General features: G+C 49.0%; 1 protein-coding gene across 1 annotated transcript in view; it reads left to right on the plus strand.

Annotated features, from left to right (window-relative positions):
- Positions 1–27,809, plus strand: part of RBL2 (RB transcriptional corepressor like 2) — an 817,437-nt gene that overhangs the window by 235,245 nt on the left and 554,383 nt on the right. Inside the window, exons 6-7 of the mRNA XM_078670248.1 lie at positions 1,230–1,390; positions 1,591–1,655. Of these exons, the coding sequence (XP_078526374.1) occupies positions 1,230–1,390; positions 1,591–1,655 (226 nt within the window). The remainder of the gene's footprint in view (positions 1–1,229; positions 1,391–1,590; positions 1,656–27,809) is intronic.

Below are 27,809 nucleotides of genomic sequence, written 5' to 3' on the forward strand. Positions count from 1 at the left end.
CTGTACCCCAGCATTTTGGTCCTGTCTGCTGACGGTAGTTTGCCATAGTAGCTGTGAATGGTGGCCCATGGCAAGTCTTTGACTTCATGAGGGCTCTAAGATTTCAGATTTCACAGGGCCAGTGCGCTTTCATTGCCTCCCTAACTTCTCCGCGTCAGTCTTGGAATCTCTGTTGACAGACTACTTCACAACATCTTGCACAGAAAAGGAGCTGGAAAGGAACTTGATAAGCACATGTGCGAGCAATTATACAGGAAAAGTTTCCACTGAGTCAGCAGTGCTGCTTTTGCATTTTTTTTCAAAAAAGCTTTTGAAGCTCGATTTGAAACCCTATATTTTCTGCAGTTTATGCCGTTTTATATTCACATTTTGCAAATGCATAGGTGAAGGTAGCCGTATGGGCTTCTCTACCAAATGTGAAGGGAAATAAGGTATGTTTGTGTTTTGTATATATCGGCTATCTTCGGTTTTCAGGGACAAGGAGCCTTTACTCATTTCTAGCTTATGCCTAATAATCTATGCTTTGTAAGTGGGGTACTGTTAAACACTGTATTTGTTCACATGTTTTAGTGACTCTTTCACTGGTTGGGTCTAGGGATAATTCTGTTTGTTTACATAACTGTGTCTATGTTCCGAAATGTATTTGAATTCTCCTAGGGTGACAACTAGAAACTGTATTTACTCTGTAATATTTATGAAATACGTGTATTTGTTGAACAGCATTCCTGCCCCCCGGCCAACCACTTCGGTATAAAAGGGTTCAGGAAATATGTGCAATATTTCTTTTTTTTTAAATGGGAAAAATTGACAAGTTGTGTTAAGATAATGATTGTTGTTATTATTACACATTTTTATATCGCACTCCATTGCATGTGTAGTTGGGATTTTGTTAGGCAACTGAGCTTTTGAGACATTTTTACCCAAGTATTTTATCATTGCGTTATGATTTTCTGAACTGTTCCTTTATTGATGATGAACAGCACACTGGCACATTTTGCCCAGTGCTCACTCTTTAGTTCAGAACTTGTTAACAAAATGAAGATCTCGTATTCTCCTTTGAATGATGAAAGACCTATTTGGAGAGTAGGATTCCACTTCTTTGATCCACAAGTCACACACAGTCTGCACTGGGCTCTTAATCCACTGAGCTATCTTCTGTTTTTGTCTATGTTCAAATTTTTAAATGAGCACAGGTTTTCCTTTAGTGAGTGTGTTTTCCTACTTTGCAGGTCTGCCTGAAGAACTACGTACTAAGGATTATAAGCCCGCCGTGGACCCCCCCTGCATTATTGAGAAGCTCTGCAGTCTTCATGATGGTATTCTTCTAGAAGCAAAAGGAGTGAAGGAGCATTTCTGGAAACCGTACATCAGGAAGCTTTTTGAGAAAAAGGTTCGTCATACTAGCCTGGCAGTAGATGATACATGCGTTTCGAACATTTCAAAAGTCACTGTATTTGCAGTTGTCATTTGTAAGTCTATTCTATGTGCAAATAGTAGCAGTGTGTATAGAGGAAGAGGTATAGACTACTCTTGACGAAAGAAGTATGTGCTCATTAGGTTGACCATGAATGTGCCTATTTTTCTTTTCAGGTTCTTAAGGGGAAGGAGGAAAATCTTACAGGATTCCTGGACTCTGGGTCCTTTGGAGATAACTTGTAAGTGTTGAAAATAAACCATTACCTTTTCTGAATTGTAAAAGCAAAGTTTTTGAGCATGGAGTAACCTCCTTATTTTTCTATCCCTAGTCCTAATAATGTGGTGAACCACAAAGCTAGCAGCAGCAGTTCCAGTATATTCCTCACTTACAATTAGGCTGAGATAAAACTCATTTTCCAGTATATCGTGGTCCGTTATGTTGTCACAGTTCACACAGAAGTCCAGCTCCACTTGTTTTTGGAATCTGTTTAGAATCTTCCTATAAATTGAAGATCACACTTGGCACATGGTGGTGACCTTTTTCTCAATAGTAAGACCAAAGAGTGAATGACAATGGAATTTGTACAACTTCTTGACAGCCTGGTCTTGTTTGATGCCCACTAGCGGTTGATGAGACGTGTGCACTGCTGTGAATTACTTCTCATATCCTACACTCTGTTTCCTCCTCTTTAGGCAATCGGTGCATTTGCACTCTAATTTCAATCAAGCACCTTAAGGTGAATTAGGTTCTACTGTGTCTTGTGGGAAAAAGACCTTTAATTGTCCTTCTAAATGGGCTGTGAAACACAGACAGCATCTCAAATAGTGGAAAACCATGGTATAGTTCTCCGAAGTGAGACTCACAATTTTAGGCCCTCCGTTATATAGTTAGTTGGGAAAGTCTGAAAGTAACATAGTCAGGTGCTGCAATCATAGCCATTTTTTGAAAACCTTACTCCAACTATTCTTCTCGAATACTCTGTTGCCCCACATTAACCTTTTCCTTCTAGGCATATAAGAGTTCCAATGGGTGAACTTGCACTCTGTCTACTCATAACGTAATGGGCTGTTTCTCAGTCTCTTTCTGTATATCTTCTGTGCATAGCATCAGTAGATTACTAGGCCTGGGCAGAGTTTGTGGAGTTCCTCTACGTGTAACTCCGTGAAGTGACAAAAAAACTCTGCGGAGTTCCTCAAGCTGCCGTCCGCGCTTATCTTCTGCTGCGCTATGCAGATCGAGGGGAAAAACTCCGCGGAGCAGAGTTTTCTGCACTCCACGAGCTCCACTGAGTGCAGAAAACTTCGCGAACGGAGAGGAGTTCAAAACCCGGGCCTATAGGTTACCACATATAGTGTACATGTTCTGACCTGTTCACTTTGCTGTGCATGTGAATATTCACTACCATCATGAATTCAAAACCGTTTGTATTGACAGATAGCCAGGAGTCTGTCTATTTTACAGTTTACCAGACTGCATTGTAGGTAGCTGTTGTTGGAGTCCATGGACTTTGAACTTGGTGTATCATAGTTGGTGTTTTTAATTTTACCTGTACACAACTCGGTACATATGAGTTGTAGAATCTTTTAGCAGTCATTGTACTGATTGATGTTTGTGATCCCGTATGGCTGTTTAAATTCCATGGACCAATTTTTGCTTATATGACGGGAAGAAATAATAAGTGAGAGGGGAAAAAACTATTAGAAAGTCTTTCATTGCACCATTAAGGACGACACTTATTTTAACCAAGGCCATATTTTCTAAAATGTTTCTGCTTTGCAGGATCCCAGAGAATCATCGGCCCTCTTGGGTCGTTCTATTCACGTTTTGAGAAGCAGATGTTTGATGTATGTTTCCAGAACTGTGGATGCAACTACAGATTAGTTTGTATTTAACCAATAGCACAGCTTCACCTACAGCTACAAACATTTGTTCATCAGAACATCACTGATTGGTGTATTGTAAACAGTTAGTTTCATTATTTAAGGCAACAATTGAATGGGCAGATGTGACAAAGGTAAAAAGCAATATTTTGGTTGTGTTCTGCATAAGTGATTACAGTGGTTGGATTGTCGGGCCCTGGTCTCATTTACTTCACGTCTATACGGCCCATGGAGTATACATTGGCAATATCTTCACATGTGCAATCCGATTCACATGATTTTTATTGCTTGAAAGGTACGCCAGTCCCATTTCTCTCCTATAACGGTGATCCATAATTATTCTTAGCAATAAAAGGGTGCACTAACGCCAGACAACTATGATGAACATCATTGTTTCTATGAAAGGCATCCGACCGAGAGGGAGTGAACTGCAGCTCATCCTTTAAGAGTGGCAACCCGCAGCCCTTTGTTTTTTTAATTTTGGAATTAATCGCGTTAGCACTTGGGTACTTTTTCTGTTCTTATCTAGGGTTCTTAATTATTATGCTGGGTATGTTGGAAAGTTATATTATGGGGCTTAATGTGATTCCTTCAGTTCTTAGTATACATAGTCTGTTCATTGGAAGCCAGTTTAGTGATTTAAAACACCTGAGCCTGATCTGTGATTTGATGGTGGAGAGTAGAGATCAGGTACTTCAAGTTATGTAAGACGTGAAGTTAGTGTATGTGCCCTTAAATTGGAGTTTATAAACTACAGAAAAACTCAAATTTGTTGCTTTGTTTACTATCACAGGCATGCTGCCAATTGGGTTTGAGTCAATAATCAGTTTAATCCTTCCCTCTGTGGACAGTCCCACAACATATGTAATAGGTCTGCGTCTTTCAACTTACATCGGGGGTATTGTGCTGTATCCACACGGAAATATTGGTTGATCTTCGCTGGTGTTAAATATGCCCTATGCAATATGTAAAAGTGGACCAGCTGGAATCTGGCATTTCTAGTTCCCTTCCAAGCCCTCTTAATTATTTGCGACCAAGCTGAGTCAGGTATTTCTTTATCCATATCCACCTCCCATTGATTGCGTAGCCTCTGCAGTGGTGATAACCCCTCCCCGATCATTCGTCTATATAAGCAGGTGATGGCTTTTTAAGTGCCTGCCGCCATCACTACGTTTTGGCATGCCGCACTCACCGGTGGTTCCAAAAGGCCCGTGCCCCAGTATTTTTGGATGGCAGCAACTAGAGCCGCATGGAGTAAGAAGTGTCCCCGCTGGAGCCCAAAACTCTCCCGGAGCGCGCTAAAGGGTAATATGGCTCCGTCCCCTTACAAGTCTCCTACCACCTGCAACCCCAACGTCTCCCACTCCGCAAGGGCAGACCAATTTCCACCATGCGGGAGGGCCGTGCACATGCACAGTGGTATCTCCGGGGTGTAAGGTTGTTGCACCCCAACTCTATTATAGTATCGTTTCCAGCAATGCCTCAGAGTGCGTTCTTCAAAAGACAGCTCATCTGCCCGTAGGTTTTGTTGTAAAACCACAAACGACAATACATGTCGTGGCGCATCCGGCTCAGTCTCGCTTCGGTCCCCTAAATTCTTGTGCCACTGCCTGAGTAAGGCCCTGGAACTGTGCAGCCAGGTAGTGTAGCTCAAAATCAGGGACTGCAAGTCCCCCTTCAGCTCTTGGACGCATTAGAGTGTCCAGCGCCACTCGTCGCCTTCCGTTCCCCCAAATAAAGCTGCCCACTACAGATCGAAGTTGCCGAAAAAATGCGACTGGCACCCTTATTGGCAATGTTCGGAAAAAGTAAAGGAGCCTGGGAAGCGCCACCATTTTTAACAGGGCCACACGGCCCACCACCGACAATGGCAATGTTCCCCAAAACTGCATGCTACTCTTAAGTCCCCTCATTGCTCTGCCAATATTACCTTCTAGCAAATCATCTTGGGTGTGATAAACATGCGTCCCTAAGTAAGGGAGGCAACTGGGTTCCCATGTAATGTCAGGTAGAGGTACAGGCGGGTCGCATGTCTGAGTCACTGGGAAGACACACGTCTTAGCCCAGTTGACTCTTAGACCAGTGATATCCCCAAATCGGTGGAGGAGAGCACTCGCTCCCTTCAATGCTTCCCCAGCATCCTTCAAGAACAGCAAAAGCTCGTCGGCATACAATGAGATATAATGCACCCGGCTGCAAAGTCACAGTCCCTGAAATGCTCACCCAATCTAGCTCGTATCGCTAGTGGCTCAATGGCAAGGGCAAATAGCAACGTGGAGAGCGGGCAACCCTTTCTAGTGCTGCGCCCCACCGGGTATGAGGAGGAGATGACCCTACCCACCCTGACCCTGGCGCTCGCAGATGAATACAAAACTTCAGTCCAGCGGACATACCCTTCACCAAGCCCAAAGGCTCTCATAACAAAAAACAAATAAGGCCATTCCAAGCTATCAAATGCTTTTGCGATGTCCACCGAGAGGACCATCGCCTGATAGTCCTCGCCGTGGTCCACACCCAATATGCGTATCAGCCTACGTACACTGCCGGCGGTGTTACGAGTAGGAATGAATCCGGCCTGATCAGGATGAACCAGATGTGTCATATGGGGAAGGAGCCGAGTAGCCAGGATACGAGTCAGAATTTTATAGTCAGTGGTGAGCATCGACAGTGGCCGATACGCAGATGGGTCCGTAGGGGTCTTCCCTGGTTTAAGTAGGGGGATGATGACGGCCTCCCTAGTCGAAGTTGGTAGCACCCCCAGCCGCCTGGCCTCCCTATAAACCATCAGTAACCTAGGAGAAAGAATGTCAACATAAGTCGAGTAAAACTCAATGGGTAGCCCATCAATTCCCGGAGTTTTGTTGCGCGCCAACTGTTTAATAGCAATGACTGATGAGAAATCAGCACCCATCCAGAAGGTATTTCCTTTAAAATTTCAAATGTCCACAATACATATGAAGGTGCACGATCTTGTAAAAAAGGATCCGGATTCTTGCAAGATTGTCTTATTCAAGTTCTTTATTGTAGTATTTCAAAACAGGAAAAATCCACGAACACAAATGGTTATCTTTCTTAGCCAGCCAACGCGTTTCGTCTCAGACAATGAGACTTCTTCAGGGCTTGAACGTCAATTGATAATCACAAATCAGTACATCTTGGTAGATTTTCTCAAGAACAGCGTGTTATGGTAATTTCTCTTTATCCTGACGAGATGTGTTCAAAGAGATAGAACCCGTACAAAATCAGGAATCCCTGTCTATCAAATGGTTGTATTTATAACACTGTTCTTGTTGTGCTTGTTCTCGATAATCTAAGAAAGGTATGGTAACCAGCAGAAATTCCACATCAACAGTAGGACAGCAACCTTGCTTATCTTACAGCACCTACTCTGTAAGGTCAATGGTTGTCCTTTTCTTGCTGTTCATAATTTTTTTTATTTTTTTTATTTTTATTTTAGTTTATTAGAAAGAGCATATAAAGAAAAAGAAAAAAGAAACAGCGGCAATCCCGCACATCATCCCACGCAGGGGCATAAGCAAAGGCAAATAGCAATGATGATAAGCAATAGAAAACTGCAACCAGACACAGCAGAAGGACAATGCCATAGGCAAGGGAGCAGTCTTGGCGTGGGCACAGTACTAGAAAGTTATCCATTTGGAAGCTCAGCAGTAGGTGGAGTAGCCGCTCGTGCCCAGATAGTTATCGTGTCCGGATCTGAAAGGCCTCGATCAGCCATGTGGGTGCCCCAAACAAGCAAGTAACAGAACACAATAAACCCCCCCCCCACCCCTCTCAACCCCCCCCTAGTGGTGGTGACCACAACACTCATCAGTCATTTGTGTGGCTCCTTTATTAGACCTGAAATAGGTGGAGCGCTCGTAAGGAGGATGGGCAAACTGCAGATGGTAAACCTTTTGAAAGAAAGCGGACCAAGGGACCCCAGCTGTACTGAAAGTTTTTGAAGTTGCCCAGGAAGATGTCCGCCACTCGTTCCATGCCAAGCAGTTTCCATAGCTTTGCATGCCATAAGGAGATCGCCGGAGCCTCTGCTTTTTTCCAGGCGGCGGCTAGAGTAAGTTTGGCAGCTCCAAGACAGAGCCACAAAATTTGTTTGTCCGCACGCGTCTGATGTTCAAGGATGGGGTCTCGGAGGCCCAGTAAGACATAGGCTATAGAATCCGCCACCGGGTAACCAAGGATTTCCTTAATATGGGAAAGGATCTCTTCCCAGTACGGGCGAATAATCGGACAGTCCCACCAAATGTGGCGGAAATCCCCAAGCAAACCACAGCCCCTCCAGCATCTGTCAGAAGTAGCCGGGAATATACGATGGAGTCTGGCCGGGTACAAGTACCAGTCCATGAGCGTCTTAAGGTGGGCCTCCCTCAAGTCCAACGAATGATTATGCGTTGCAATATCGCGCCACAGTGCCGGCCATTCCTTGTCTGAAATGTCCTGCCCCAGGAGCTCTTCCCATTGCCCCATGTAGCGGGGACGAGGTGACACTGCTGAGGTAAGCAGTAGCCGGTAAAGAAAGGAAACGACACCTTTCATGGCAGAAGTCTGGAGGATGAACGCCTCAAAGGGAGAGGGAGGTCTCGTAGCCGCATCGAGGACCTCAGGTGACATGGCCCAATGGAGCAGCTGGACATGGCGAAATCGTTCAGACGGTGGGACACCATAATCCCTCATACAGTTATCAAAGGAAAGTGGAGTATAGCCGTGAAATAGGTGTGTTAAAGCCCTACATCCCCCCTCCCTCCATACCCTGAAGGGGTCCTCCTGTAGTGCCGGCGGAAATGCCGGATTAAAGTGTATAGGCGTGAACGGAGATGGAAATGTGGTCCAACGGTCATCAGTGGCCAACGTATCCCAGACCTTCAAGGTGGTACTGGTGGGAGTACTAATGTAAGCGTTCTGGGGCCTGTCTTTCTTGGGTTTCCAGGCCAGGTCCCAGATTGATCTACCTGCAATACTTCTGTCCATGTGTAACCAATGTTTCTCCGAGGTTTGTTGGGACCATTCCACCAGTACTCGTAATTGTGCTGCTTTGTAATACAGATGCATATCGGGAAGACCCACACCTCCTTCTTCCCGCGGTCGTTGCAAAGTTGTGAAGGAGAATCGCGCTCGACCCCCCCTGCCAGACAAACCGGAGCATCTGGGTTTTAAGGCGTCGAAAGAAGTCTACGTCCAGAGGAATAGGGGAGCGCCTGAAAGAGGTACAGGTATTTGGGGAGGAGGACCATCTTAATAGCGTGAATTCTGCCCAGCCACGATATGTATTTGGGCTTCCACCGATCCAAGTCCGCCCGGGTCTTAGCCAACAGCGGTGGAAAGTTCGCTGAATACAACTTCCCAATCGTGGGCGTCAAACGGACCCCCAAATATACGATGAAGCTGGAGGCCCAGGCCAACGGGGTGAGAGGCCGCACGTGATCCACCTCTGCAGGTGAAAGCGTGAGATTTAAAACATATGATTTGTCATAATTGACCCTGAAGCCGGCCACCTCTTCAAAGCGCAATAACACCTCTCGGACATGTGGTAGTGAGCGAGCCGGGTCCATAATAGATAGCAGGACATCATCCGCAAATAGGGAAATTTTGTGCTGCTCTCCGGTAAAGGGAAGACCCCGTATCCCCTCGTGCTCCCGCACTGCTAACGCCAAAGGTTCAATGCTCAGGGCAGAGAGCAGGGGGAAAGAGGACAGCCCTGCCTGGTGCCACGGGAATGCGAGAAAAATGCAGATAGATGGCCGGTCACTGCCACTCTAGAGCGGGGGCTGCTATAATTAGCTGTCACCATCGAGATGAATTTGTCCGAGAAGCCAAAGGCAGCTAGAGTGTGGAACAGAAAGCCCCAGTTCACACGGTCGAAAGCTTTTTCAGCATCGAGGCCTACTAGTACCGCTGGGACCTGGAACCTATTAGCTTTTTCTATCAAGTGGACAACCCGCCGTGTGTTATCATGGGTCTGACGGCCCTTAATAAATCCAGATTGATCCGGATGTATGAGTGCCGGCATCAGATCTTGGAGCCTACCTGCAATGATCGAGGAGTATAGCTTGGCGTCGATATTGAGGAGGGCTATCGGGCGAAACGAAGAGCATTGAGTGGGGTTTTTCCCTGGTTTAGGTATAATTAAAATTACGGCCTCAGCGAGCGAGCCGGTTGTGGCGCCGGAGTCAGCCATGTCATTAAAAAGGGAGACCAGAAAGTCGCACACCTCTGTGGCATACGTCTTGTAAAAGAGAGCGGTATAGCCATCTGGTCCCGTGGCTTTATGGAGTTTCAGATTTTTAATGGCATCAAGCACCTCGCTGCTAGTGAACGGAGCAGCTAGCAGCTCGTTCCATTCCTTAGAGACCTGCGGTATGGGCAGACCCCGTAGGTATTCCCGCTGGTCATCGGAATCGAGCGCATCCCCAGCATAGAGTTCCGCATAGAAGCGGCCAAAGAGAGCAGCCTTAATCTCATCACGGTGCTGCAGCTCTCCCATCGAGTCTTGAACCCCTCCTACATAATCCCGCTCCCTTTTGTCTCGAAGTTGGCGAGCCAGGTGTCTCCCCACCTTGTTCCCTTGGGAGTACGAGAGGTGTCATAGTCTCAACAAGGTGAACTCCGCCCTATTGTTGTAATGGGTCCTCAGTTTCCCCCTAACCGCCGTCAAGGGGCGAAGGGTCAATCTAGAAGGATTTAGCTTGTGGGCTTGCTCAAGGGCTGCAAGTTCTATCTCCAACTCCTCTCGTTCCCTTCGTCGCATCTTATTGAGGTTAGCATTGAGAGCTAGGCAAGTGCCCCTAATTGATGCCTTAAAAGCATCCCAGGTGGTGGATATGGACGTATCGGACACTGGGTTGAGTACAAAAAATTCCCTAATAGCCTTACGTAGCTCCTTGCTTGAGGTGTCGTCCCTGACTACTGAGGCCGGAAAATACCACTTTCGTTGTCCGTCACCTGCCGGTGACCAGCGCAGTCCGAGCACGAGTAGACTATGATCGGAAACAGATAGCGGGAATATACTAGAGTCGAGGACATCTCCCCTGAGGGCTTGACTCAGAAAAATGTGATCCAGGCGGGAGTAGGAGTGGTGGACAGGGGAGAAAAAGGTGTAATCACGGGACAGGGGGTGCATGGAGTGCCAGCCATTGAGTAAGCCTAGGTCACCAAGAAGCCGTTGTGTCTCAGCAGAAAACAAACCTGCCTCAGCCCTTTGGGTGCCAGAGCTATCCAGCTCTCTACTCCACACTAAATTAAAGTCCCCCAACAGAAACAGGTGACCCTCAGCAAAGTCTCCCACCCTCCGCAGCAGGCCCTGAAGAAAGCCATTCTGTCCCGTATTGGGGGAATACACCACCACGAAAGTGCTCAGTCTGCCATGCACCAGGCCCTTCACCATCAGCCAGCGGCCTTCCTTATCACTGCACACATCCATAGGCTGAAAGTGCAAGGCCGCACGAAAGAGAAGAGCCACCCCCCTATGTTTCGTGGAGGCAGACGACCTATATATGAGGGGGAAAAGTTTGTGTCGGAGGCGCAGTTCATCACTACGCGCCAAGTGAGTCTCCTGGAGACCCACGATATCAAGCTGGTGATCTATCACATACTTCCACACCTTCTGACGTTTTTGCGGGGAGTTCAAGCCTTTGACATTCCACGTCCCAATACTAAGAGGCATCATCAGGTAACAAACCCATTCCCGCCATATCCGCACCCTCCCTCCCCTCCTCTCCATATCCACCCGCGGTAACCATAGGTAATGCAGAACAATAGGGACTCTCAGAAAATTACGAAGATAAGAGGATACTGGGCATTCCCACCCCTCGCAAACCCCCATTGTACCCAGACCCCCCTGCTAAGCAACCCCAAGCTCCTACCCGCCTCCCCGTCTTCCGGGAGAGCCGAGGTCCTCCCAAATATCCCTCCCCATACCCCACATTCAAAGAGTACACGCCTGGAGCCCCAGAAGCCGAACTCACATCGTCCGCAAACACAACACTCACACACACCATAGCACAAAAAGCACAGCCAGCCATACAATCCTGTCACCACCACTACCCCCCGCACCCCTCCTCCCCAAAACCCCAATAAACCTCTTTAATACCACAAGCCCCCCCAAAGGATCCCTAGTGCCGCCCCCAAACCAGTAGAACAATAGGAAGCAGCAAGAGGAGAAAGAAAAACAAGGAGGAACAATGTTCTGAACATTCCCAGTACATAGATGTCTGTGGAATCCTCCAGGGGGTGGGGACGGGGCACCACATGGTGTGCCCAGAGGCCACGTACCGGGGTGTCTTCCCAAAAAGTACAAATTTACCCACGGTACCTGGAGATATGTGTCCCTCCGGCGCCAAGCAACCGTCACCTCAGGACTCAGGCCGCCCCGGAGCCATGCTGTGATGTCGCCACCGTAGCCGAGGCCACAGAAGCCACCGCTGCCCCCCTTTCTTGTAGACTGGTCGTTCGATCAGGTCTTCTCCGTTCCGTCTCCCGACCCACTCTCTGCCATGAGGAGGACCGCCGTCTTCTCCGCGATGGGGAACTTCCGCCCTCTGGGGAGGGGGCCGTGTCATCAAGGCCCAGAAGGTCCTTTGCCACCTGAAGAGATCGGATCTGTGCCAGTCTATTCTGCCACCTGAAAATGATGCGGAAGGGGTGGCCCCAGGAGTAGGATACATTATGTTCCCGCAGAAAAGTGGTCACAGGGCGAAACTCACGCCTCTTTTGGAGTGTCGATGCCGCCAAGTCCTGATACAACTGGGGGTGGTGATCTCGGAACTGTAATGCTGGGGTCTCCCGTGCCTTTCGAAGAATGCGTTCGTTCAACTGGAAGTCGTGAACGCAGACCAAAATGTCGGATGGAGGACCCCCTCCACGTCTAGGCAGCCCGACCCTGTCCATCTTGATTCCCTGTATGTCCTCGTCATCCAGGATCTGCAAGAAGAGTGCTAGAACATAGCCCCGTAGATCACCGGATTCCCCGTCCCAGGGCACTGCACGTATGCGGGAACGATTCTCCAAGTCTTCCGCATGTGCTTGAAGGTCTAAGTTCTGCTCCGTGAGCCGAATCACATCCTGCTGCAATTGGTGTACATCGTTCGCCACACTTAGGTCATGATCTTCCAAAGTAGCTACCCGCTCTCCGATACCGTCTACGTCTCTCCTCACCTCACGGAGGTCCGAAGCCAGTTGAGAACGGAGTTCAGAGATGTCCTCCTTAATGGAAGCAAAAAGCTCCATCATAAAGGCTTTGGTTGCGGGGGCTTCACCATCCTTCGATTTAGGCGAGACGCTAGGCCCAGGAGACGCCGGCTGCTGGGATCCCTTTGAAGGTCCATCTTTACTAGGCTTCCATTTACGCTGTGTGGAAGACATTGCGTCGCCTCTGCTCACTCAGGTATTCAGGGCGAGGGGTCACCGTTCGCCACTCCGTAGCTCCTCGGGCCCGACTTTGCACCGTTACCGTCCAGATCCTGGTCCAGGAGTAAGAGGGACGCTCCAGCGGGTCTCTGGCAAGTATCGTGCTCTCCACGTGGTATATAGCGCCCTTCACTATTCACGTCCTCCGGGCGCCTATGCGAGTCCACTGCGCCACCTGAACTGCTAGGTCACTATATCGGATCTGGCCTGGATTGGCACTGCGGAGATCCCAGGGAACGAGCTACCAGGATGTGACCGGTTGGTGGGGGCCACCACGCACTCCAGACTCCTCAGGGGTCCGGGGGCACCGCGCGCCACTGTCACTCACCCCCACCGCCACCGGCGATAACTCTGCGGCCTGTACGCCTCAGGCTTCCGCCAGTCCAGTCTCCTCAATAGGCAAGGTGGTCCCGAGGCACAGGCCCCCACTTAACTCCCTCGGCACCAGGGGCCCACCGCAGGGCCGTGGTAACAGGTTGGGCGCCCCGTCTTCCCGCAAGTGCGCTGTGCGATCCCAAGTCTGTGCACTCTAATGGCGGTTCCCTGCAGCAGCGTGGTCCATCCGCCGGGGACGGGGAAGGGCGGCACGTCTGTACTCCCGGGCGTCCCCAGCAGTCTTCCAAAGTCCCAATAGCCCACCACAGCAAGGCAGTGCCAATTGCAAGTTCGGTTCACCGACCGAAGGCGGAGGGAGGCGCGGCGGCGGCACCGATCGTTTCTGCAAGGCGGTGACCCCGGCTACCCCCCACAGGCACCTATGTGGCCGATCGGCAGTGTTCCTCGCGTCTGGGGGCTCCCGCGGCAGTCTGAACTGGGGTGGCCGAATGAGCTAAAGTATGATGATGGATTAAACCCAGATCAGTTGACTGGGGGTGAGTGTTTGATTTGCTCAAGCGCTCCGTCCATCATTCCCTTTTGTATCGCCGGGAGAGGGGGGGCACAGCTCCAGTCGAGCCGAGGACACTCCAACACGCGGCTCTCCGCCGGCGTCCACACCCCGCGCTGCAGTGCCGGAAGCCCGGCTCCTTCGCTCACCCAAGGCCGGGGATCTCTGGGCCTCACTCCGCCTCAGCCCACGTGGCGCGATATCACCGTCGCTGTGCCTCCGGGAGCCAAAATTCCGCAACCGGATCGTGCTCCCTGGCAGCAGGAGTCGCAGCAGGCAGGAGGGGCACCGACAGTTCGCTGCTCCGGGGGCTTAAACAAAGCTAAGCAGCTTTCGGCGCCGGAGGGACTTCACTACACGTCTCACTCCGTCGCCATCTTGGCCACGCCCCCCGCTGTTCATAAATTTTATGCAACCTTCACCTAAGGCTCAATCCTACATCGTCTCACCTAGAGTGCAAAACCCTCCATATGAAGCACTGCAATTTCTTTGACCTCCAAAACACCAGGTTAATGGAAGGCAGCAATAAGACGATAGAGAATTTGGTGTGTCGCATGAAGAAGAGACGCACAGGGGAACCAGCTAATTACAAAACTAAGAACAAGGGTTTGCCATCATTAATGAGGCCAGCACTGACCAACATTGGACACGCAGGGGCGGCTCCTTCGCTAAGACAGAGGAGCGTCGCCCCACAGCTTTAAGACAGTGCTGAGGAAAACTAGAATGATAATAACGAAGCGCGTTACTATCATTTTCCTTTTCACTTCCTAGTTACAGGGAGGGCCGGGGCTGGCCAGAGCAAGGGCCAGAGGAGGTGTAGTTTGCCCACTCAAAGTGCGCATGACTGTTCCCCACCAGACTGTTCCCCACCAGGAACATGCACAGGCTCCATGTCCCCATCTGAGCGCCGAACCACGGCGCTCAGACCAATCAACAACGCTGCAATGCAGCGTTGTGATTGGCTATGGGGAACTTTGAGGAACCAATTATAACGCGTTGTGATTGGCTTAAGGACCCTAGGAATCCGGGTGCTTGCCCTGCGGCGAGGAGACGGTAGAGGCTGCAGAGAGGCGGTGGCTGGCGGCGCGAGCAGCATGCACGTTTTATTCTTTTTTGTTATTTTTTTAGTTTCTAGCCCATTCCCGCCGCCGTTCCCTACCAGCTGCCACTGTGGACATAGCAGGTCTGAGTGTAGCTATTTCAGCAGCATAATTGCTGCTTCATTGAGGCGAATGCCAGGGAACACATAGATGACACTCTGGAGGACGTGAGCAACTCAGGCAAGTTAGGAGGAGAAAGAAAGGTAGAGGGTGAAACGACCAGCAAGCAAGATGGAAGAGAGTTTGAGGACTGTCCAGACATGGCCATATGGACACTTGTAGAAACTCACAGTGACAACCAGGGAGTACATTGATGGATGGATGCATTAAGAGAGAGTATCAGTGTGGTATAAGACATAGAGGTAAGAGTAAGAAATTGAAAACCGTAGGAAAAAAGAACAGTGTCAAGGACATAAATGTCAGAGGATTTTGTGGAAACTAGGCTGGCAAGATAAATAAAAAGGCTCCTAAATCATGCGGATCAGGGCATAGAGGTACAGTAGGTCATGGACAGAGGGAGAGAGGGTGACTGGACCGCAACTCAAAAGGAGAAAACAGAGATATTATTTGTTTTCTGTGAGGGAGGGGTAAAAGGAAGACGAGACAGAATCGGCATAGCAGCTAGATGTCTCAGTGGGTTTAGGCTCGCTAGTGACAACTGATGTGGTCTGCAATCCAAGACTTCTGATCTTGGAAATGACTTACTCTGCTTTTCTTCCTTTTGAAGTTAGAAAATGAGTATTAGGAAGATCCGCTATTTATAGTGGTAGAGACAGAAAGAGTGATATGAAACACTTTATAAAGGGGTTATTAATGAGGGGCTGATTGAAGGAACAATAGTCAAGTATATGGGATTGAATTTGAGAGCCTCGTTGAAAGAGGAAGGGCATTATCAGGGGCAGAAATACTAGACAATGGAAGCTAGGTATGTGCTTCAAGACCACCATTGGATGTTTCAGTGCTGTAAGGAAATGGGGTGTGTTTTATGGTGTGGTTGTGCGATCTCACAGTGTAATACACTTACCAACTCATTTATGTCCAGTAGGTTTTGTCTGTAAAACCTGCAGAGGAACCTTGGGTAGTTGTGGCACTGAGCACCAAGATTTACAAAGAGGAACACGTGTTAAGCATTTAAACAGGGCCAAAACAATTGAAGAAGAAATCCACATGACCCTTGAAAAATCCAACACCAATATCCTGCATTTTTATACGTTTTTAGACACTAGAATGGAAAAGATCCACCAGAGGGTTCAGAAGAGATAGATTTTACAAGCAATAATAAATCAGAGCAACTTTAATCAACCACTAACAAGCCTGGGCAAAGTCAACGATTTGACAACATAAACATTTTCAAACAAAACTTAATTATCACGAGGATGTGGCCTAATGGCTAGAGCCGTTGACCTCAAAGCTGGGGAACCGGGTTCGAGACTCAGTAGGGACAGCTCAACATCCTGTGATTCTGGGCAAATCACTTAATCTCCCCATGCCTAATAAAAGGCAAGGGGAGATTACAAGGCTCATGTAAAGCGCTCTGATACCTTCGGGTCGAATTTGCACTATATAAAACTCCAACCCCAAAAAAGTGGTTGGTTAGAAGTACTTGGGGAGGCCAACTCCAGCAGGCAGCTAGTCTAGGGGACCAGCAAGGACCTCAAGAACAGTTACCTTCACAGAAGAAGTACTTAAGCAGTTCCCTGCACTTTTTCCATGTTGCAGTGGATTACTATGGAGTGGTCCTGATTCAAGGGATGAAGGATGCTGAAGATGCTCTAAGGATGCTGTGTATGTAATGCATTCAACTGGGGTCTTCGTGCAGGGAAATGAATTGAAGATGGTGAAGGAGGTCCTTGATGCAGGGTCGACTCCCCACAAAGCCCTCTCCAGTCTGGCGGAAGTCCAGTTGCACTGGACTGTTAGTCGCCTGTGATTGCTGTCACAGGCCAATCTTTCTTGAGTCTATAACTCACCTTCTGAGAGTCCCAGCACCTCTCCGACAGCACTCCCGGGCTCAGCAAACTCAGGTGCAGCTCTGTGCGGTGGGTCTTGTTTCTCGCTGCTACCCGACAGCATTGGTAGCAACTTGAAGACTTTGGGCTACCAACTTGCCCCAGCAGCCATCAGCTGGCTCTTGGAGTTCTCTTGGCTTGACCACTCTGGAGACAACTTCTCCTTGAGCAGGACACAACAGGCACAGTCCCTCCCTTTGCTAACCACCAGGTGCAGTAGGTGCTGTAGCCGTCAGTGCAGCCTTTCTTTGTTAGTCCCTCAGTGCAGCAGGGCAGTACTCCTTTGCTCCTTCGTCCATGTCGGTCGAGATCTGAGGTCTGGGTGCCAGGGCTGTTCTCTTTATGCTTGGAAAGTGCTCTTGGGGCAGGATGCAGTTGGTAGCCAATGGGCTACCACTTTCCCTCCCACCTGGTGACCTCTTCCTGTGGAGTGCGGCATCTGGCTATCTCAGGGTGCACCAGTCTGCCTACTTTCAAAATGGCGGGACTCATTTCTGTCTCCAGACCTCGCTAGGCCACCCCCAGAGTGTGGCTACCTCAGGTCTACACACCCCTGGGGAAACCAGTTTGGTAACTCACTTTCCTCTGCGTCCTGTGCCCGCCTGCCTACTTCAGCAATGGGGCAGCCCTCCAGCCTGGTGTTACACATATGACCTTCAAAGGCAGATTCACATTTGAAGCCTGCCTTTTGGGTCTAACACCTAAGTGGCTTCCTATAGGAAGGAGGTGATACCTCCCTGGCCTGCAATCCCTCATTGTTTTTTTTCTTGAGAGTCGTTAGTACATCTCTCAAAGAGGGCAAAAGGCTGACTTGTGGAGCAGGCTCCATGTATGCCCAGTAAGGCACAGGAGTTTTAAAAGCAACAAAGTTACAATTTTGCTAAAGCTTCACACTACAACAAGTTACATTAATTTTGACTTGAGATACAAGCGGGGTTAATGTAACAAGTTATATGATACCTTGGAGGGCCTACTTTGGTCACACCATTCAGAAGTTAGCATAGCTGAGGGTTTGGTGACCTAGTCTTTCCACAGTAAAATGGCAGTTTTGCATGTTTCACTGTCAGGACATGCAAAGTATATATCCTAGGTGGACCATATGCTGCACCCTGCCTTTAGGGCTCAGTAGGCCTGCCAGAAGGGTGACTCACACACATGTCCAGGTGAAATGGTGACTTTGCTATTGTTTTCAATGGAAATTGTTTTCAGTCTGCACTGGCGAACCGAGGGGCTTGTTTTACTTGGGGACCTCCAGGGTGGCACAGTCAGTGCTACAAGCCCTGGGGTACCCCACTAACCTACATGTCCTGGGCATCAGGTAAGTTACCCATTTCCAATTGGGTATAGCCAATTCATCATACACTTTAGGGTCTGGCACTGAGGTCTGGTTAGCAGGAGTCAGTGCACTCTCGATAAACCAGTAGCATCAGTCCCAAGAACTTGAGGATACCATGCACAAAGAGGCATTTCCTTACAACTGAGCTCTGAAACCATAAAGCCAGATGGAGAGCAAATGATTGGTTTGTGGTCTAAAGTGAAAGATCATAGCTCTTGCTTGTGGCTGAGAGAGACAGTGTAGAAAAGGGAAGAAAACCAGAAAACAGATAAAATAGCTTAGCGGGCTAAGGCTTGCTGCTGGCAACTGGTATGGTCATGAGTTGAAGGCCAGGCAAACAGACTACACCTTCCATGGCCAGTAAATGGATTACCATTAAACTGCGCACCTGTAACATCTGTTATTTTTAGTATTTGGAAACGGAAGAAATGTCTTACTAAGCGCTACATAAAAGCAAATAAAGTAAGATTCTTTGAGGGAGCAGAGACCTAGTATAGGGCAAGAGCACAGAGGTAAAGGAGGTTATTGGAAATATTGGTGAGAGTGTAACAGCATTTTCAAAGACAGAGCATAAATACTAGAAGATGTAAGGGATACAGAGATGCACAGATGGTTAAAAGGCATACAAATGAAATAGTGCAAGGAATGGGGGAGATAGGGGAGGTCAGATAATCTCGGTGAAGAGGGAGAGCATGTGACTGCATATAGGGACAAAGATTTATATCCGAATTATTGTTAGTAGCCCATAAAGGCAAGGTATGAAAGAGATGAGGCAGAATCAAAAAGTATGCAAGATAATGTGGGTCTTGTAGACAATTGGTGTGGTCAGGGAAACTCCACCTATGTGGAGTATCATTCCATTGAGCAACTGTAAAGAGTAGGAAATTATGATCTGCTTTCATGGTTACCCCCACTTTTTGCTTGGTGTCAGGGTGTTTTTGGCCTAGTCTGCTGGGAGCCTGCTAATCAGGACCCCAGCAACTGTGCTTTCTTCCCTAAATCGACCATGGTAAGTACTTTCATACCCCCACAATTGGCTACTGGTGTACCCTTTTAAGTCCCTAGTATATGGTACCCAGGGCATAGGTACAACAAGGGTTTCCCATGGGCTGCAGCATGTATTGTGCCACCCACGGGAGTCCACTTAAACTGTGAACACAGGTCTGCCATTGCAGCCTGTGTGAGTTGGTGCTTGCACCTGTCATGACAGATATGTTTCCTTATATCTGAGGTCACTGCACTTAATACCTATAAGTCACCCCTATGGTAGATCTTTAGTCCTGAGGACAGGGTGCTTTGTTATAAGACACCCTTCCAAGTCAATTCTCCAAGCTTTGTAAGTGCGATCAACCGTTTTTAATACATATGATGGATATCAGACATTACAAGATGTATGTCTATATAGTGGCTGCACTGAACCCGGTCGTGTTTAGTATCAAACATGTTGGAATCATACCTCAACACCTATTCCAGTGTTGGAAGTATGAACCCATGTACTGGGAGGCTCCTTAGGGTACCCCCCTGTACTCCTAGTAACAGCCTTTTAGGGTGTGCCCGCAAGCTAGTGCTGCTGCCGACATGATTCTGCCCTCCTGCTGCTGAGCTCAAGCTTTGAAGTATAGAACAATAGGTTTACTGTCACAGGGAGGTGCGATCACCTCCCAGACATGACTTAAGGTATTGGGCTTGGGTGGGGGCTCTTACCAGTGCCACCAGCCTGCTTTGAAGGGCACATTTGATGCCCTCCTGGCATACTCCAGTTTGAACTAGTTCAGGGAGCCCTTGCCTCCCACTCTGGTACGCAAGTGGATAAAGGACGTAGGAGTATCCTCTCCTCTGTCCAGCCCCTCCTCTGAGAGGGACTCCAGAGTTGTTCCAACTCTTTCCTTAGGGTACTTAAGGTCTTACCTGTGGGTGGGTACTTAGATTGAAAGTAGGACAAGACTCAACCCTGAAAGTATGTTGCTCTTTGACCGTCTGGACATTTGGACTTCGATTGGAACGAAGACTGCACTGGGTAAGACTCCTGCTGCTTTGGGTCTCGCTGTTCTTCAAGTCTTCTTCATCGTCTGTGTTGTGCTTCTGCCAATTTTCTTCAACCGAACTATGAGCATGAAGGACACCCAAAGAAATCTTCCCTTGGAGTGAAGGAGTCACTCCCTTGCATCTGCAGGCACTGCAACGCAGCTGACTGGTCGTCCTGCGGATTTCCCGAGGCTCAGCAACACAGGTGGTGTTTCTGTAACTCCGTTGAGGCCTGACCTGTCATTTCTGCAATTTTGAGGCCAGTGCCCCATGTTGGAACCTCAGCTAACATGTAGATTGAGTTAGCCCGTGCTGCTGTGTCCCTGCCTTTCTTTTTACTGTGTGTTCTACCTTTGCAGCGGGGTTTGTTAGTGTGCACCTCTGCCTGGTGCAAGGTAAGGGGCATCAGTGCTTTTTAAATTGATTTGTAACTTTTTTCTGCTGATTATTACTGCACTTACTGATTGCACATACTTATTTGGGGAGGACTCAACCTCGGGGCTTGGTCCTCGTTGCTTCGTAGTGGAGCTCCAGCTTTCCTTCACTCTGCTGGGGCATTGGGTGGGTTAGCAGTCCAGTCCTTCCTGGCTGCTATATAATGCATACAGCGACGCAGACGCACAACGGGCGCGCCAAAGGCAAGCCAGTCTGCGCCCGGATTGCGGCCAGCCACGCTGCTCAAATGGATAGCAGCAAGGCCATTAAATGGACGCAAGATACTCTCATTGCCTTGATAGGGGAGCCTTGCTCAGGAATGCTGCGCATTGACCTTGGGGCTAGATGCTCGGAGTATTGCTGCTCGGTCTGTAATTTTGCTTTCGATTTGCGCCCAGAGTTTAATGTGGAAAAGACAGCAAACTCTATCCAAAAGACCTTAAGACATACAGACATAAAAACCTGTCATCAAATGTAGGTCTCTACCTAAGCATGCAGATGATATTTTATTTTTTTTTATTTTTATTTTTATTATTTTTTTATTGATGTAAGATGTTGATTGCACTTTCGGACACATATAAAGAAATACAGTGGAGTTGCCTACAACCCCATCGGGCCGGCTACCTGTATTTACAACAGAGAAAGTTGGTGTTAGTTGTACACAGCCCACCAGCCGACATCCAACGGACCGGCGGCGTGTTATCAGATAAACCAAAAACTGTCGTCAGTGCCATACTCGCCTACATACTCGTCAGTAGTCTTACATTTCCACATTTTTGCTTAACAGAACTAAAATTAACAATCTACTACCCAACTTGTAATTTTCCTCTCGCTACCAATACTCTGCATCACAGCATCCTCCCTCCTCAGTACCAATACTATACAGATGTTCGCTCTATGTCCGCACCTTCAGATTTATACATTACTCAGTGTCCGCTTCCGAGTCCGACGCGCCATGGTCTAGTAAATATGCACGCAGAAACCCCCAGTAGTCTTTAGGCCTAGATCTGATCGGCAACTCCTCCTCGTATGTGTTGAGCGTGTCTCGGCAATAAACCATGTCTTCTATCCAGTGCTTTACCTCCGGGGTCCTCCTGCTGTTCCAGTGGAGGGACACCCTTCTTTTGGCTAGCAGTAGTGCAACAGCACAGAATTTGCGTTTCAAAGCTCTAAGTTGTGGAACAATACCCAACAGACAGATTTTCGCCTCACATATCATGGAAACTCCAAGCATTTCATTTAAAACTTGCCCGACCTGTTCCCAGTATCCCGCCACTTTGCGACAGTGCCATGCCAGATGCATGAAGTCTGCATCGTCTTGGTGACATCTGCAGCATTTTGAATCGTCCCTCAAGCCGTATTTATATAGTCGCTGAGGTGTATGGTACACTTGATGTAAATATTTGTAATGAATGATTTTCAAGTTACCGTTTGGTGTCAACATGCCAGTAAGCATACATGAGGAATCCCATTCTTCGTCAGTTAGAGGTTCAACCAGCCCAGCGCTCCATTTGTCCTTTGCCTTGTTTGTGTTACCCCCCACCGCACCCTGTATGCTTGTGTATAGCTTAGATACTAGGTGAGACGCTGTGGGTGTGGTGAGGAGCAGTTGCAGGGGTTCAAGTGTGTTTGGTTCTTCCGGGTGTGTAGGATAGTGTTCCCGAAGTGCCCTTTGTAGTCTGTAGTAGTTGAAGCTGAAAAGCGGGGACGGGTTGCTGATGTAGTGCAACTTGTTCAGGGTCTGGAATTCACCATTTACATATAGGTCACCCAGGGTGTCTAAGCCAGCTCGCTTAAGCAGATCCATGCCCAGCTGCTCTTGTGTGACGGAAAGGGCCGGGTGATGTGCTAGTGGAAGCTTTGCTGCATAGAGTGGCAGGCTGTTTGCTGCCTTCCCCATCAATCTCCATGCCTCCGTGGTTGCATTAACCGGATTTATATCGTGGTCATGTAGCCTATGGCGTTTATGCGTCAGTATGTTAGCTAAGGGAATCGGGTCTGCATCGCCCGCTTCTACAGCCACATGTGTCATAAAGGGTATGTCGTGGTACCAGAAGTGCGCGAATTGCGCTTGAGCGCATAAGTAGTATAGGTAGAAGTCCGGAACCTTAAAACCCCCCTTAGCATATGGCAGTGTCATGGTGCGCAGTTCCATCCTCGCCTGTTTCCCTGGCCAAAGCAAACTAAGTACCAACGTATTGATATTACGGAATACTGCAGCTGGAGGTTTTATCGGAATATTGTTGAATAAATACAGGAACTTCGGTAGAAGTACCATTTTTACGATCGCGGCCCTGTCCGCCAAAGATAAGGGAAGTCTATTCCATCTTTTAATTTTGTCTTCAAGGGTCGCTATGGTTCGCCCGTAATTTGTCCGAATGACCAATTCTGGGTCTCTGTGAAACCATATTCCCAGATATTTCGTTGGTTCCTCTTGCCATTCCAGCGGGTAGTCTAATTGTGTTGGGCGTGTGCTGTCCGTCAGCGATAGGATAAGGGATTTATCCCAATTTATCTGCAGTCCGGACTTTTGACCAAATTTTATGTATTCTCTTAAAAGCGGATTCAAGTGCTGTTCAGGATTTTTTACATATAACACCATGTCATCCGCATAAAGCGAGATGTGTATGGGTCGGGATGGCATTTGAAGTGCCGAGTAGTGATGATGTTGCCGGATTTTACAGGCTAGCGGCTCCAAGATTAATGCAAATAACATCGGTGAGAGTGGGCAACCCTGCCTAGTACCCCGGCCTATGTGAATGGGTTCCGAAATGTACCTGTTTACTCTGATGCGTGCTGTTAAGTTGGTGTACAGCATTGATATCCACCCTAGAAAGATAGTCGGGAATCCCATACGCACTAGTACTGCTTGAATAAAGGGCCAGCCAATAGTGTCAAACGCCTTTGCGGCGTCAAGCAACACTGCCACAGCCTTCGTCTCAGGAGCCAGATAGTGCGCCAATGCAAACAGTGTGCGGGTGTTATGTGTGGTGGCCCTATCAGGGATGAATCCGGATTGGTCAGGCCTTATTAACAAGGGCATAAGCGGTTTCAACCTATCAGCCAACAGACTAGCTATTATTTTTGTATCCACATTTAATAGCGAAAGGGGGCGATACGAGTCACATTTGTCTTCGTTTTTGCCCGGTTTCAGCAGTGTGATGAGTAAGGCCTCCCTCAAAGATGCCGGCAGCGTCTGGGCTTCATGAGCCGCCCCATAAAGACTCACCAAGTGTGGGGCGAGTAAGTCAGCATACATTTTATAAAATTCCGTCACGAAGCCATCGGGCCCCGGCGCCTTATTATTTGGCAAACGCTGGATGGTGTCCGTGATTTCTTCCACTGTTATCGGGCGTTCTAAGTATTTCCTATGTCCATCTGCTAGCCATGCCAGTTCTACATCCTCCATATATGTCAGTAAATCAGCCTGTGGGGGCGATGGGCGCGCCATATAGAGCGTGCCATATGTGTTCATAAACTCTTTCAGTATCCCCTTAACATCAGTAATCACCTCTCCGGAGTCATTACAAATGGACGTAATATTTTGCGGTGGTTTACCTGAGCATATTTTAGCGGCCAATTCCCTGCCCGGCCTGCCCCCCTCACCATATCTCCTAGCTGTTGCCCGTCTAGACACATACTGAAGCTCGTCTGTTGCGAATTTATTATGTTCCGTCAGCAGCGCTTGAATGTCCCCCAGCACTTTTGTGTCACCTGTCTGGGTGTATGTTTGTTCCAGTGCTTGAATGGCCTGTTCTCGTGTGTGCAATTGCTGTCGGATATCCTTGAGGATGCCTGTGGTTGTACTGATACAGACTCCCCTAATTGTGGCTTTAAAGGCCTCCCATAGTAAACCCGGGTCCTCAGTTGATGGGCCGTTTATGTCAAAGTAATCTACTATCGCTTTATGTATGGTGGTAACATATACAGGGTCTCGTAACGCAGCTGCATTGAAACGCCATGTGAAGGGTGGTGGGTCATACTGTGGGATACTAACTTCCAGCATCACCGGGTTGTGGTCGGACAATGTTCGCGGTAAGTGTTTGAAATCTACAACCCATGATAATACTTCTCGTGTACCCAGCCAGTAGTCCAGTCTGGACCAACTGTTGTTTGCCGCGTTAATGTGTGTCGCCGTTGTCACCCCTGGGTTACGCACCCTCCACAAATCTACTATATGCAGGTCTTCCATAACGTCCTGGCATTCCCGTGTTGTTCCAATGTATCTGTTGCCCTGTCTGGAGTGTCCTGTATGGTAACATTGAAATCGCCCCCCCATATTATGTGATCCGTCTGTAGGTCAGCGATGGTGTGCCATACATTACTGAAAAACCCCGGATCATCTACATTAGGGCCATATGTATTCACCAACAGTATCTTCTGTCGTCTGACCGTGCCTGCCACAACAACGCTTCTCCCATCTGTATCCCTGTGTATGCTTGTAATCTCAAAGTTCGTCCCTTTCCGTATTAAGATGCTCACCCCCCTAGAATAAGACGAGTAGCTCGAGGTGGTGTCGGATTCTGCCCATTTAGTACCCAATGTGGATGTGCCATCGCGTGCCAAGTGTGTTTCCTGTAAGAAGACAATGTTAACATTCAATCGGTCAAAATACGCAAATAATCGCCTAATCTTTTTCGGGTTGCCCAGACCTCGCACATTCCAAGTGAGGAATTTCAGTGTATTTTTATGTGACATTACTCTCGACATTTATACTGGTATGCAAGACCATAGTTCTCACGAGGTGCAATAGCAGCTTCAGGTGCAGTGCAGTCACTGAGCATTGGAGTGTATAGCGCCAAATCCATAACAGTGAAGAGCGATGGAAGTGAAAACCTGCATGGCTATGTATGGTCGAGGAGATCGCCATGCTTCTCAGATACAGACTTCGCAGCACGTTAACCTCTGATTCCCCCCCCCCCCCACTTTAGCACCCAAACTTTGCCAAAGCCATCCCTTAACAAACAGTAACCTTATTTGAGAACTCGGTTTGGGGCGCACCCGCCTGGGGGTGTCGCCAGGTTCACACATCTCCATCCACATTGTGGACGTGGACAGACGCTTATGACGTCTTCAATGTAGTTTGCATAATACTTCACCCTCCACTTGTCATCAAGTAATATGAACAGTATACAGTCTAAATGAGAGCAGCAAACTCTGTTACATCTCAGTCCTATTGATCGGCAGATGTTCGAGTTAGTGCCATTTATAAGGACCGACCCGAGGGCCTGTCAGTGTAGGTTGTCCCGGAACACAATCGTCCGCTAGGGGTGTAAGTCAATCCCCTGAACCCGGTGGCCCGCCACCCACCCTCCGGAAACCGCTGGCCCCCTGAGTACTCACTGCGCGGATGCCCATCCCGGGCCTTACTGCAAGAATCGACAGTTCGAGTGGCGTGCCGCTGTATGCACCTACAGTCTCTAAATTGAGTCCGGCGCCATCTTGACGCCACGTGGCAGGTCAGCTCATCTAGTCCCAGCAGTCGGAAGACAATCACAGCCTTGTAGTGTCTCTTGGGATATCACGCAGACAACTCAGCACAACTCGTCATTCTACATCGCTCGTCGATTCCGCTCGTTCCTGAGCTTTTCGACGCTTCCCCTGTTGTTTGATGAAGTCATGTGCAGCCTGCACCGTCTGCAGAATAACAGGCTTACCCACGTTCGTGATTTTGAGTTTCGCGGGGTACAGCATTGCGTACTCCAGACCCAGATCTCTCAATTTCTTCTTCACTGGGGCAAATTCTTTCCGTGCCAGTTGTACCGCCATGGTGTGGTCAGGATAGAATTCCAGAGTGTTCCCTTGATACGTGACTTTGCCCATCTCCCTGGCGAGCCTTAATACCGTGTCCCTGTCTCTGTAATTGAGCACACAGGCTATGATCATACGTGGGGCAGCTCCCGGCTTTGGTACAGGTGCCAGTGAGCGGTGAGCTCGTTCAATCAGAAACATCGGGGAGAGTTTGTCAGCGCCGAATATGTCTTTCAGGAGCATTTCGATATATGTTTCCATTCTCCCGGTGTTGGTGGATTCCGGTAGGCCCGAAATTCGGAGGTTGTTCCGCCTGGACCTGGTTTCCTGGTCCTCCACCCTAGCGCGCAGGGTCTCCACCGTCTTCTCCAAGCCCCCGCATACCTTCGCTGTAGTGTTATGTTCGTCTTCCACTTTGGAAATCCTCTGTTACGCCTCAACAATCCGCTCGTCATGTTTCTCTATCTTGGCCGCCATGTTGTCCACTCTTTGCACCACGCTGTCCAGTTTGCCATTCATCTCCTGCAGGCTCTGCTGGATTGCCCGAAGCACCGACTCCATGCCCGAACCCTCCGCCATTTCTCCGTCGCCTTCCCCTTCTGGGGTGGTTACCGTGGTTTTCAGCTGTTTTTTCGATTCGAACGGGAGCTTGGTTTGTTGTTTTTCCGGCTTCCCCATGCTCCTCTGTGGCAGTGGCGAGGTATGTACGGTCGTCTTCGGGCTGCTTGCCGGCGGTGTGCTGGCTGTCAAGGTAGTGTCGGTTGCCGGTGTCTTGGCTCCCCACCTTGGGGTACGTCTATTCATCAACCTCAGTGGCCGTTAGGAGCGTCGGTAATGGCGCAGTTAGTCAGGCGGCAGGCTGACGCCAGGGCTTATGTATGCGCAGCGTTGCTAGTGTTGTACAGCCCCCGGTGCCTGGCATGTGTTGGGCCAGAACGCCAGGCGTGGGCCATCTCCGGTTTGCACTACATGCCCATGTGGCACTGATACCCGTTCTACTCTCTTCCGTATTGCAGGCTCTGATCCCCACCGACGTAGAAACGCTCAGGCCTGCAGGCGGGCTAAGCCGGGGGCCGCAGGACCGCTGCCGCCTCCGCAGTTGTCACCGCAAGGTACACTTACCCTGCGGTTACTGTTAGTGTTGCCGGCTGCTACCCCCTGCGTCCAGAAACTCCGTCTCGCCTGCTCCGGGGATGCTCGTTGCTGCCGCTCATGTGCGTTCCAGCGCCTCCGCCATCTTGCCTCAGCTGGAACGCACAACGAAAGTCACTGTTACCCGCTGCAATGACCGACCCCCGTTGCTCCGCAGCCTCGCATCCTACTTGGCATCACCAGTCCGCTTAGACACCGCTCTGTGGCCGCTTACATCAGTCGCTGGTCCGCCCTCAGTCCCGATGCCGGTGAGCGCCAGGCGCGGCCATTTTGTACTGCTCCGGCGGTGTCCCGTTCTTTCGCTGCTCTCTCGCTGTTTGGCCCGTGGTCAGTCACAGAAGTGCCACACTTGTGTCGGCCTTACGTTCCGATAACGGATGCTGTCCGTTTTTCAGCTG

The sequence above is a fragment of the Lissotriton helveticus genome, chromosome 12 (genome assembly GCF_964261635.1).
Source record: "Lissotriton helveticus chromosome 12, aLisHel1.1, whole genome shotgun sequence".
Taxonomy (NCBI): Eukaryota; Metazoa; Chordata; class Amphibia; order Caudata; family Salamandridae; genus Lissotriton; species Lissotriton helveticus.